General features: G+C 44.4%; 1 protein-coding gene across 2 annotated transcripts in view; it reads left to right on the forward strand.

The window, feature by feature from the left end:
• aftph (aftiphilin) overlaps window positions 1-13489 on the forward strand; it is a 56950-nt gene that overhangs the window by 18005 nt on the left and 25456 nt on the right. For both annotated transcript variants that reach the window (XR_004412954.1, XM_033026326.1), the window contains exons 2-3: window positions 801-2682; window positions 13274-13419. Coding sequence is in view for 1 of the 2 variants with exons in the window: in XM_033026326.1 (XP_032882217.1) it covers window positions 826-2682; window positions 13274-13419 (2003 nt within the window). In the remaining variant the exon portion in view is untranslated. The remainder of the gene's footprint in view (window positions 1-800; window positions 2683-13273; window positions 13420-13489) is intronic.

Below are 13489 nucleotides of genomic sequence, written 5' to 3' on the forward strand. Positions count from 1 at the left end.
GGTACTGTGCTCAGTCCATCTGTGTCTCCCACATACACAGTAAAACATGTCTCCAAATGAGCCAATTCAACCAAGGGAGGATATTTATAGTGTGTGAAAAAAAAAGTTACATCATTTGTGTCACGTGTAGTTCACGATGTTCATTCAAGATTTAACGCGAAAGCTCGGGAGACGGACAAGTCACTCGCACAAATAACAGAAATGCCGAGTACCGTGGGAACTCTTTATCTACCCCCCGTTATATCGTGCGAGACTCGTGCTGGACCACGACCACTTCACTCTGGTGACATCTTGCGTCAACTCGCCCCGTGAAAAAGCTCCATAAGTGTTCAAAATATTACTAGAAATGAACGACTCAAAACGCAGGCCTTGGCCCATGCCTATATCCTTTCACTCCTTGTAACATGTAAGTGTGCTCCTACAGCAACATGGATGGCGCCTCTTCATAAGGATTTTTAAAATTATCAACGACTATAAGGGTTGAAAATAGTCACTTTTATAATGGTTATGGATGTTAAATGCAAGTTGAAAATGACTTAGAAGATAGACACAAAAAGCTGGTGTAACTCAGTGGGTCAGGCAGCATCCCCAGAGAATGTTTCGGGTCGAGACCCCTGAAATGACTTCATTCCTTCTCGCCTAATGAGGGATATTTATTACATGCAATTGAAGTTCTTCATCACAGTGTGCTCACAAAGTTTGTTGTTGATCTGATTAGCAATGATTATTGGCAAATGTTACCAGCAATGTGAATTTCTGAGTTCTGGGGTTGCTGAGTTAATCTGTATTCTTCTCTCTAGGTTTAACAAGCTAGGAGGAAAAGCCATGGAACCGGATGTTATTAGAATGTATTCTTCTTCACCGCCACCATTAGATGATGGGACTGAGTTTGATGAAGATGAGTTTGGTGAATTTGGTGGCTTCTCGGGAGTTGGTACATCCACCCTTGGGTATAATGACTTTGATTTGGAAGACCCACATGAAAACTTCATGTCCCAGAACCATTTTGTGCCTGGCAACGAGTACTCCAGTGATGCACATGTGTTTGCTGACTTTCATTCAGCTGGTGCCTGTGAGGGCAGAGACATTCACTCAGACTTCTCAAAGCCTATGCCAAATGACATGGCTATAATTGCTGATAAAGATGCAACCCAGTCCAAATCAAAGAATGTTTTTGAATGTACAACAACAGAATCCGTAAAACAAACGGCAGTAACTGCGCAGCCTGCCATTTTGGCCAAGAATGTCCCTGCAGTAAGTTTAAAACCAGAAGAGCAGGAAGAGTGTTACAATGGTGGCAAGACCACCCCAGAAGTTCTCACTAATGGGTACTCGACAATGGACTCTGAGCATTCACAGGGAATAGAAAATATGGTTGCCGCAAATGACCAAAAGGCTATAAATGTTAACATATCTGAGCTCTCTTCCGACATGAAACCTGGTCGAGTTGAAGACTTTACTGCATTTTCTAACTTTGAAATGTCTGCTACTTTAACAGAAGAAAAAAACGATAGGTCTTTATCAAGCATAGGAACAGTACCACTGACAGTGGAGCATAGTTCTGGCGATGAGTCAACTTTAGGGAATCTGCCAACAGTTGAGGCCAGTTTGGACCTTGCTGTAAGTCATGATGAACCTAAAGTTGTGGAAGAACAAATTGAAGGTGCATTTGCTCCACCGAAGTGTAAAAATGAGAACGGTGCAAATGAAGGAGATCGCACCCAGTGCCTCCCCTCTGAACATAGTACTACAGACAATATAGACATTTCTAATGGCATTCAGAGCTCCTCGGAGTCAATGGAAGACTTTGAAAGCAGAGATCAAAATACTCGGCAGGCAACTTGTGAATCTTTGGGCACAGGAAAAGAAACCACTACCACGGTGCAATCAGAAGCTTCTCCTGTAGCACAGAAAACACACCAGCCAGATTTGGAAACATGTAACCTTGATGAAGAAACGCTTGAAGTAGTTACACACAGTATTGCATGTAATGAGTTAGTGGTTGGACAAGACAACGTAGTCATTGAAGAGCTTCCGGCAGCTGAAACAGAAAGGACAAAGGAAAATGAGCCTGGTGATTTTAGAATTTCTAGAAGCGGTTCAGTGGATGGTGATGTTTCTGTGTTTAGGTCAGTGAATACTGATGCACAAGCTGGAGACTCTGACAGCAGGAGTGGTTCAAATTCGCCAACTGAAGAATTTGCCACGTTTCAGGAAGATGATTTTGGTGACTTTGGTACCACAAGCAATGACAGCGGGTCAACGTTTGCTAATTTACCACAAGATCCTACAGAAAAGAAAGCGCTGTCTGCAGCTGACGTAGGATTAGATGAACACGGAGCCGCTGCGGCCACATTTACAAATGACGACGGTTTTGGTGAATTTGGGTCCACTCAAGCTGAAAATGTTTCTGAATTTACGGGTTTCCATCACGACGAAGACTTTTCAGGCGGTGGCCAGGCTGAGTGGAATGCCTTTGGGGAGTCAGCGCCTGAAAGTACGTCATGGGCAGCCTTTGGAGAAGAGCAGTCTTCTGAATGTAAAGAGGAAATGAGTGAATGCAGCAGGACTGAACCTGCCCTAAGTAACAACTCGGGCACAGTGGACCCTGCCTCCTTTCAGTCTATTGATGAAATGGCGAGAATGAAGAGTACAACTCCATGTGATGTAACCTTGACACAAGTAAGTGTTGCTCACATTATATATTGTTGCATTAGATGCAAATTAATCTGCCCTCTTGTTTCAAAAGCTACAAGCAATGACCCGTAGAAATATTGGGATACAAGATGCCGCAGAAGCTGGAATCGTGAGCAAAAACACAAGGTGCTGGAGGAACTCAGCGCTCAGGCAGCACCTGGGTAGGCAATGGATGGATGGCGGGTCAGAAGAAGGGTCCCAATCTGAAACGTCATATGTTCGTTCTCTCCACAGATGCTGCTTGGCCTGCTGAGTTCTAGCATAGCTTGGTGTTTGTCTCACCATAACAATATTAACATCTTAATTATTTTTCATCTTCTCTTTTACTATTGAATATGAGTGGGGGTAAGTAAGCAACCTGCCCCAAAGATTCAAAGTTTTGTTTTATAACTGACTTGATGCTTATGTTTGGTGAACAAAAATGCTGGAGAAACTCAGTAGGTGAGGCAGCATCTGTGGAGCGAAGGAAATAGCTCGGTTCGCAATAACCAACCTGATCTCCCGATGGCTCAGCACTTCAACTCCCCCTCCCATTCCGAATCCGACCTTTCTGTCCTGGGCCGCCTCCATGGCCAGAGTGAGGCCCACCGTAAATTGGAGGAGCAGCACCTCGTATTTTGCTTGGGCAGTTTACACCCCAGCGGTATGAACATTGACTTCTCCAATTTCAGGTAGTCCCTGCTTTCTCGTCCTCTTCCCAGCTCTCCCTCAGCCCACTGTCTCCGCCTCTTACTTACTTTCTTCCTTCCCCCCCCCACCACCCTCACATCAGTCTGAAGAAGGATCTCGACCCGAAACGTCGCCTATTTCCTTCGCTCCATAGATGCTGCCTCGCCCGCTGAGTTTCTCCAGCATTTTTCTGTACCTTCGATTTTCCAGCATCTGCAGTTCCTTCTTAAACATGATGCTTGTGTTTGATAATGGATAGTCTTAGCTTGAAATGTGATCTTCCATTCGTTTTGGCTAGAGTCTTATTGGAAAGTGTTAGGCTTCTATTTGATGGTTGTGGTTTAAGCAATCATTATCTGGGAATCGTGAATACAAAGCTGTTTTTGAGTGGAGTCCTGTTGTGGCGCATCAGTATGTTAAAATCTGTAAATTAAATTGTGAAACTTCTGTATTTTAAGCTGCAAACAGCCAATATGATTCCTGTTTTGAACGTTTTCTGTTTTGTTGTGAATAAATTGTCATTTAAGTAAATGGGAATCTCTAGTTTTCCGTCATGGTAATTTGGTAATTTTTGACCTTACCGTGGGATTTTGAACATTACAAATGTCGCAAATAGCCACATAAAGTCGAAACTTGGTTATTGGCCAGGTATATTTTGAAAACATTTCTGTACACTCCTTGAGAATAGAGATTGATTGCCTCGTGAGATTGCTGCCTGACCCACTGATTTTCTCCAGCAACCACCATCTGCCACTGACCCTCAGTCTCGAGTCAGTGAGCCCTTAGACTCGAGTCAGTGAGCATAGGTGACAAATGATCCTCCATAATAGTTCTCCGTGTGTGTGTTTTTGTGTGTGTGTTCAGATGCTTTCTCAGCCCCTTGCTTTGCTCACTATACACTCACAACCGTGTGAGCAAATTCTGCTCCAACTCCACTTCCACGTTTGCAGATGTCACTGGCAACAATAACAAGGCGGAATATGGGAAGGAGATAGGATGCTTAGTAACGTGGGGGTGTGAAAGACATCGACCTCTCCTCCATATCAGCAAGGTTAAGGAGCTGCTCATTGATGTGGAACTTGATGCTCTCCAACATCTCCACTTCAGCACCATTGATGCTGTTTGGGCGAGTTAGCCATCTCCATTCCTAAAGTCCATACAAGAGTGGGGATGTCATGTTACAATGGGACAAAATGTTAGTAAGATAACACTTGGAGAGTTGTGTGCAGTTCTGGTTGACAGGCAATCAGGAAATATGTTGTTAAGCAAGTAAAGATTCATAAGGAGTTTAAGAAGGAACTGCTGGAAAATCGAAGGTAGACAAAAATGCTGGAGAAACTCAGCGGGTGCAGCAGCATCTATGGAGCGAGGGAAATAGGCAACGTTTCGTCCCAAAACGTTGCCTATTTCCCTCGCTCCATAGATGCTGCTGCACCCGCTGAGTTTCTCCAGCATATTTGTCTACCCAAGATTCATAAGGATGTCACTGGAACTGGAGGACTTGAACCTGAGTGAAAAGGAGAAACTATATGCTACGGCTTTTTCCTTAGAGTGTTGGAGACTGAGAGTTGACCTTAAGGGGGTGTGTAAAATCATGAGGGGCGTGGATAAAGTTAATTTACCCAGGGAGGAGGGTGAGAGGCGAATGCTGTAAAGGTGATTGGAGGGATAACTTTGAAACGGGTTTATAGGTATGTGGTGTGGACTACAGAGGAAGCGGTCGACATAGGTACAGTTTGAACATCACAGCACAGAAACAGAGCCCTCGGCCCACCATGTCCATGTGGAATTAAACAAGTCCGTTCTGCCTGCACACATCCCTCCATTCATATGCTTATCTAAAAGCCTCTTATATCACTATTGCATCATCTTCCACCACACTTGGCACCTGCCACTGTGGAATAAAGAAAAAAAAACTTGCCATACACATCTCCTTTAAACTTTGCCCCTCTCACCTTAAAGCTATGCCCTCTCGTATTTTACATTTTCACACGGGGGGGGGGGGGGGGGGGTGGGGGGTGGGAGAGAAGGTTCTGACTGTCTACCCTATCTGTGCTAAATGACAGAGCTCAAAACTTGTGGTTGGATGAAAAATCTCTTTCCAGTTAATTTGCATAGTTTGCTAGTTTAGTATTTTCTCCCTGCTGGTTTGCTTGGGGTAATTAGCTATTTTAAAGGATCCACTGCTTTTTCTGCACCCATGGAGCTATTGTTTTTTTTTAATTTACTCAATTTAATTTACTCAATTCTAGCTTGCGTTAACTGCTTCGGGATTGTTCCTTTAACTTTTCCTTTTAACCCAAGTCTAATGGGAGGCAGTGGTTCAGTTAGATTAGTAATGCTGGCAATTTCTTTAATTGGAAAACTGAATTTCTTTAATTGGAAAATGTGATTGTTGTGTTGAGCTTTGAAATGTCATCTTGCTGATTCCAACTTGCGTTGGGTTGCTAGTGCTCCCTACTTTGTGCTCTTGATGCTGCTGTTAATGCGTAATATTTGTGTAATTATAATGCACAAGCTGTTATTCTGGTAAATATTTCCTCATGCTATTGACTGCATATGCAAGGATACTGAAATCCTAACGATGGCTGAGCAGTCAGGCTCTTGTCTATGTTCATTTGCATATTTTTAGTTGCCAGTCTGACCCAAGTCTGAAGAAGGGTCTCGACCTGCAACGTCATCCTCTCCAGAGATGCTGCCTGTCCCGCTGAGTTACTCCAGCATTTTGTGCCAAGCTTATCGTCTGTATCACCACTCTTTACTACATTGTCTAGTTTAGTTTCCTATCCTGTCAAGCCTCTTTAGTTATGCCCTTGTTATATTCCATGTTTTGCAACCTAGAACAGTGCTGCATAGCAGCAGGCCAATTGGCCCGTGGTGGCTGTGTCCAACATGACTGATGCCTGCACATGATCCATATTCCTCCATTCCCTGGCTATTCATGCACCTGTCTAAAAGCCTCTTGCTCTCCCCCTCCTCCCTTTGCCCCTAACCCCCCCACTTCAACCTCTCATACTCTGTGAACATGACCTTCTTCAACTGCTATTCAAGGCTTGATTTGCTGTTACCCTTGGTATCTTCGACACTGTTCTTCAACTTGCTCATCCCTGCCTCTATATGAGGAGCAACCTTACTGCCCAGCTCTACTTTCATGCTGAACTTTGTACTAGGTGCACGTAATGAATCTAAATGACTGTCATACGAGGAAAGATTGAAAAGACTAGGCTTGTAGGCTTGTGTTCACTGGAGTTTAGAAGGATGAGGGGATATCTTATAGAAACATATAAAATTATAAAAGGACTGGACAAGCTAGATGCAGGAAAAATGTTCCCAATGTTGGGCGAGTCCAGAACCAGGGGCCACAATCTTAGAATAAAGGGGAGGTCATTTAAGACTGAGGTGAGAAAAAACTTTTTCACCCAGAGAGTTGTGAATTTATGGAATTCCCTGCCACAGAGGGCAGTGGAGGCAAAATCACTGGGTGGATTTAAGAGAGAGTTAGATAGAGCTCTAGGGGCTAGTGGAATCAAGGGATATGGGGAGAAGGCAGGCACGAGAATGATCGTCTCCTATTGATAGGGGACGATCAGCCATGATCACAATGAATGGCGGTGCTGATTAATGATCTGGATGAGGGAATTGAAGGCAATATCTCCAAGTTTGCGGATGACACTAAGCTGGGGGGCAGTGTTAGCTGTGAGGAGGATGCTAGGAGACTGCAAGGTGACTTGGATAGGCTGGGTGAGTGGGCAAATGTTTGGCAGATGCAGTATAATGTGGATAAATGTGAGGTTATCCATTTTGGTGGCAAAAACAGGAAAGCAGACTATTATCTAAATGGTGGCCGACTAGGAAAAGGGGAGATGCAGCGAGACCTGGGTGTCATGGTACACCAGTCATTGAAAGTGGGCATGCAGGTGCAGCAGGCAGTGAAGAAAGCGAATGGTATGTTAGCTTTCATAGCAAAAGGATTTGAGTATAGGAGCAGGGAGGTTCTACTGCAGTTGTACAGGGTCTTGGTGAGACCACACCTGGAGTATTGCGCACAGTTTTGGTCTCCAAATCTGAGGATGGACATTATTGCCATAGAGGGAGTGCAGAGAAGGTTCACCAGACTGATTCCTGGGATGTCAGGACTGTCTTATGAAGAAAGACTGGATAGACTTGGTTTATACTCTCTAGAATTTAGGAGATTGAGAGGGGATCTTATAGAAACTTACAAAATTCTTAAGGGGTTGGACAGGCTAGATGCAGGAAGATTGCTCCCGATGTTGGGGAAGTCCAGGACAAGGGGTCACAGCTTAAGGATAAGGGGGAAATCCTTTAAAACCGAGATGAGAAGAACTTTTTTCACACAGAGAGTGGTGAATCTCTGGAACTCCCTGCCACAGAGGGTAGTTGAGGCCAGTTCATTGGCTATATTTAAGAGGGAGTTAGATGTGGCCCTTGTGGCTAAGGGGATCAGAGGGTATGGAGAGAAGGCAGGTACGGGATACTGAGTTGGATGATCAGCCATGATCATATTGAATGGCGGTGCAGGCTCGAAGGGCCGAATGGCCTACTCCTGCACCTAATTTCTATGTTTCTATGTTTCTATGATTCGAAGGGCTGAATGGCCTCCTCCTGCACCTATTTTCTATGTTTCTATTTAAATGTATGCCCCGGAAGCTGTGAATGTGATTTAGCAGAAACTGTGTTGCATTTTGCTGTCCAGTGAAGCACAGCTTGGTACTATTTTGTCTGTTAACACGTGGTGTAATCATTGTCCAGGATGTGGGAGCACCTGCTTTAAATAATAATAATAATAAATAATAAATTTTATTAAAGACATCACCAATACACAAATTAAAGACAGAATTCGATCCAAAGACAAAAAATCAAAAGCACAATGTGAAGAGAAAATAATACGGTGATCTTGTTTGCATTTAAATCGACTGCATTTGAGACTTCATGTCTCAACCAAAACCTGGCTCAGAGTGGCGAGCTTGTTCTGTACACTTTGCCACACTTTGCAGACTGACCTGAAACCCTCGCTTTGGCCTTGCAGCTGGTGAGATTTGTATTTGTTGACCTATTGAATCAGGTCAAACATTTCTTAAATTAACAGATTTAGGTTGTCATTCACGACTGGTTTATAATAAGATTTCTGCGTCTGATTTGGGAAATATTGCAAGTTGATACACATTTGGTTATGCACCATGTGAATTTTCATCTGTTAACCATGACATTTGGACACTCCTGACCTAGGAAGTGTTTGTCCCAGATCATCACGAGATGATCAGATATATTGTTGCTTTCAGTACTGTCCCTTCAATGCCTTGAAAGATCCTGGTCAAATGGATGTCGTTTTTCTGCAATAAAACATGAGGCTGACTATGCATTGACATTCACGTTAATAACCTAATTTATCTGATCTCAAAAGTGAATGGCATTTGAATCATATAGAAACAGACATAGAAAATAGGTGCAGGAGTAGGCCTTTCGGCCCTTCGAGCCTGCACCACCATTCAATATGATCATGGCTGAACATCCAACAGTATCCTGTACCTGCCTTCTCTCCATACCCTTTGATCCCTTTAGCCATAAGGGCCCCATCTAACTCCCTCTTAAATATAGCCAATGAACAGGCCTCAACTACCTTCTGTGGCAGAGAATTCCAGAGATTCACCACTCTCTGTGTGAAAAATGTTTTTCTCATCTCGGTCCTAAAAGATTTCCCCCTTATCCTTAAACTGTGACCCCTTGTTCTGGACTTCCCCAACATCGGGAACAATCTTCCTGCATCTAGCCTGTCCAACCCCTTAAGAATTTTGTAAGTTTCTATAAGATCCCACCTCAATCTTCTAAATTTTAGCGAGTACAAGCTGAGACTATCCAGTCTTACTTCATATGAAAGTCCTGCCATCCCAGGAATCAGTCTGGTGAACCTTCTCTGTACTCCCTCTATGGCAAGAATGTCTTTCCTCAGATTAGGAGACCAAAACTGTACGCAATACTCCAGGTGTGGTCTCACCAAGACCCTGTACAACTGCAGTAGAACCTTCCTGCTCCTATACTCAAATCCTTTTGCTATGAATATGTTGCAGAGCCAGGATTTGTGATCTATGTTGTGTACATTATTGATTGCAACAGCTTGTAGTATTGAAGACGAATATACCTGGACTTGGAAACAACTTGATGCTTTTAGTTACTAGAGCTGCATAGTGTACGTTTGTGTCCTCTTTGTTACATTGACCTTTATTGTTGAACAGCAAGGTTACTTTTCCATTACTGAATTATTAACAGACAGCAAACTCAAAAAACGATTTAAGCATTGCAGAATTTAAACATTTATCTTGGTGTCAAACTTTAATTTAACTTTAACTTGCTCAAGCAAAAGGAGAGTATTCAATCACTGTACTTGCATTTTAGGTAGTTTGTGAACATATATTGGGATGCCAGGAACTAATCTGTTTGCTGCAGGATGCCTTAGGCCTGCTCTTGTACCCACATTATGCATCGTTTGTTTAGTTGAATTTCTGGTCAATGAACACTGCATGATAATGAATTGTACTTCAATGGTTTAAAAAAAAAGACACAAAGTGCTGGAGTAACTCAGCGGGTCAGGCAACATCTCTGGAGGATATGGATAGGTGCCGTTTCAGATTGGGACTGTTCTTCAGACTGAATATGGGTGTAAGAGTCAAGTCAAGTGAGTTTATTGTCATGTGTCCCAGATAGGACAATGAAATTCTTGCTTGTGGCAGCACAACAGAATATTGTAGGCATAAATACAGAACAGATCAGTGTGTCCATATACAGGGCTCGAAATTAGCGGTTGCCCGGGTGCCAATGGCAACCTACAGTCCTGCCGGAAAACCTAAAAGCCATGCCATTTTTGCCCGGCTTGGCAAGCACATGTATCGTTTAATTCTGAGCGGGCCCCCTCTCTACCTCTCTCTCTGTCACTCTCCGTCTCCGCCCGCCATCCGTGTCCGGCTCTCGACTCTTGACTCTCGGCTCTCGGGTCTCCGCTCGGCACGGCAGGCCGCCTTGTACATGCGTGCTGCCACTACCTGCACATCCTCCCCTTGCACATGCGCACAACCACGGCAACTGGTCGGCTTCGGCCACTTTCTCTCTCCCTTTGCATTGTGGGAGATCTGGCCGCCATTGCTGTCCGGTCGCCGCATCATCGTGACCGCTGAAGACCAACGCAGAATCATTCCCAGGAGCTGGAGTAACTCCCTGGAGTAACTTTTGCTTCTTGGTTTCCTGGTCCTCCAAAAATATTCGGAATGGAATTTAAACTGGTGGGCCCACCACCACCAAACTCCAAACTCTGAAAAATAACAGCCGGTTGCATTTTATCTGTTTATTTATTGTGTATATATATGGTCTATGGTATATAGACACACTGAACTTTTATCTCCTGTTCTGTATTATGTTTACATGTTCTGTTGTGCTGCAGAAAGCAAGAATTTCATTGCCCTATCTGGGACACATGACAATAAAACTCTGAAGAAGGGTCTGAAGAAGGGTTTCGACCCGAAACGTTGCCTATTCCCTTCGCTCCATAGATGCTGCTGCACCCGCTGAGTTTCTCCAGCATTTTTGTGTACCTGACAATAAAACTCTCTTGACTCTTGACTTGCTCAAGCAAAAAAGAGTTCTTGGGGGGGGGGGGGGGGAAAGCTACCTGAAATTTAGTTGTTTCTGGTTGGGTACCTATGGTAGGGTGAAGACTATTCCATGCTTTAATTGTGCGGGGGAACTCAATGGAGCAGCCAGCAATTTCCCTCCTGGGATTAATAAAGTTCTATCGTATAGTATCGTGTGTGTAGGAAGGAACTGCAGATGCTGGTTTAAACTGAAGATAGACACAAAAAGCTGGAGTAACTCAACAGATCAGACAGAACCCCTGGACAAAAGGAAAATATCACGTTTTGGGTTGGGTCTGAAAAAGGTTTCTGCACACCTTTGGAATGTGGAAAGAAACAAGAGCACCCTGAGAAAACCCATGCGATCAAAGGGAAAAGGAGCAAACTCCATACAGACAGCACCCATATTCAGGATCAATTCCGGGTCTCTGGCACTTTTAGGCAGCAACTTTATGGCCAATGTACTGCCCCATCGTTTTGAACTGAATTAAAACATACAGTAGCTGTAAAGGGGTACGTAGCGTCACTTAGAAATTTAAGACTGAAAATTGATCGTTTTGTTTTTAGTAACCAAAGTTATCAACATTTAATTTTTTGTGTTGGAAAACAAAATATATTGGCACAGCTGGTAAACTTTTTGCGTCACACGCCAGGGATCTGTGTTCGATCCTGTCCTCGGGCACTGTCTGTGTTGAATTTATACATTCTCCCTGCAATCGTGTGGGTTTCCTCCCACATCCCCAAGACGCATTGGCTTTGTAGGTTAACTTGTCTCTAAAATTGCCCCTAATGTGTAGGGAGTGGGTGAGGAAAGTGGGATAACAGAATTTGTGTGAATGGGTAGACAAAAATGCTGGAGAAACTCAGCGGGTGGGGCAGCATCTATGGAGCAAAGGAAATAGGCAACGTTTCTGGTCGAGACCCTTCTTCAGACTGATGTGAGGGGGGGGCGGAAGAAAGTAAGAGGCGGAGGCAGTAGGATGAGGGAGAGCTGGGAAGGGGACGAGAAAGCAGGGATAACCTGAAATTGAAGTCAATGTTCATACCACTGGGGTGTAAACTGCCCAAGCGAAATATGAGGTGCTGCTCCTTTACGGTGGGCCTCGCTCTGGCCATGGAGGAGGCCCAGGACAGAAAGGTTGGACTCTGAATGGGAGGGGGAGTTGAAGTGCTGAGCCATCGGGAGATCAGGTTGGTTATTGCGAACCGAGCGGAGGTGTTAGGTGAAGCGATCGCCAAGCCTAATCTTGGTCTCATCGATGTAGAACAGCTGACACCTAGAGCAGCGGATGCAATAGATGAGGTTGGAGGAGGTGCAGGTGAACCTCTGCCGCACCTGGAAAGACTGCTTGGGTCCTTGAATGGAGTCAAGGGGGGAGGTAAAGCGACAAGTGTAGCATTTCCTGCGGTTGTAAGGTAAAGTGCCAGAAGAGGGGATGGTTTGGGTGGGAAGGGTGGAATTGACCAGGGAGTTATGGAGGGAGCGGTCTCTGCGGAAAGCCGACAGGGGAGGAGATGGGAAGATGTGGCCATTGGTGGGATCCCGTTGGTAGACAAAGCTGGAGAAAATCAGCGGGTGAGGCAGCATCTATGGAGCGAAGGAATAGGCGACGTTTCGGGTCGAGACCCTTCTTCAGACTGATGTCGGGAGGGGTGGGGAGCGGGAAGAAGAAAGGAAGAGGCAGAGACTAGTCTGTGGGAGAACTGTTGAGTTGAGACTCTATTATAATTTTGCTGCATATCATGTCTTGATTGGTGAATATGTTTAGTTTATGACTTTATTTGAAGCAGAAATAATATGTGCTGCCGAGGTTGCCCGGCTGGCAACAGGGAAAAAAACATTAAGTAAGAGCCCTGCAAAGGTTTTTTTTGGTAGTGCTGGTGGGCGCAAGGTTCTGCAGATGGTTTCAATGCTTGGTTACTTTTTGGGTTCTTGAAAACATCTCATCAGTGGGTGCTCCCTTCCTTGACCACTTGTGTCTGCCATGCGGTATTGGATGCAGTGTTAACCAGAGATGCAGACACATTGTAGTTCAGCCTCTCCACCTGTTGGAATTGTCCTCGCACTCTTGGTAGAGGGGATACTGAGTGGAGGATAGATTTGATTGGAATGGAACAATGTGTGAGCAAACGCCACACATTAAAGCTTTGCTTCTGCAAGTCAACTATGGGACTTGTTTTCATTAACTTCACTCATTTTGTTTCATCATAGTTAGAACTGAAAAAAATGATTAAAACTGTTGTTTGCTGTTGCCTGTTTAATAAAGGTGCATCTGCTAAACCGCCTGGGTCGGATATTCCAAACGTGTTTTGCTTCACTGCCAGTACTAGAGATCAATGAAGAAGTCTCTACTCTGAGACAGGTTCTGCAGACCGGATTGGGGAAGAGCGAGCAGGTCAAGCCAAGCAACGGGTAAGGCTGCATACAGAACACGAGACAGAGAATTACTGATCTCATTGTCATGAAAAGGAAATTGTCATCT

Source organism: Amblyraja radiata, chromosome 8, assembly GCF_010909765.2.
Source record: "Amblyraja radiata isolate CabotCenter1 chromosome 8, sAmbRad1.1.pri, whole genome shotgun sequence".
Lineage (NCBI taxonomy): Eukaryota > Metazoa > Chordata > Chondrichthyes > Rajiformes > Rajidae > Amblyraja > Amblyraja radiata.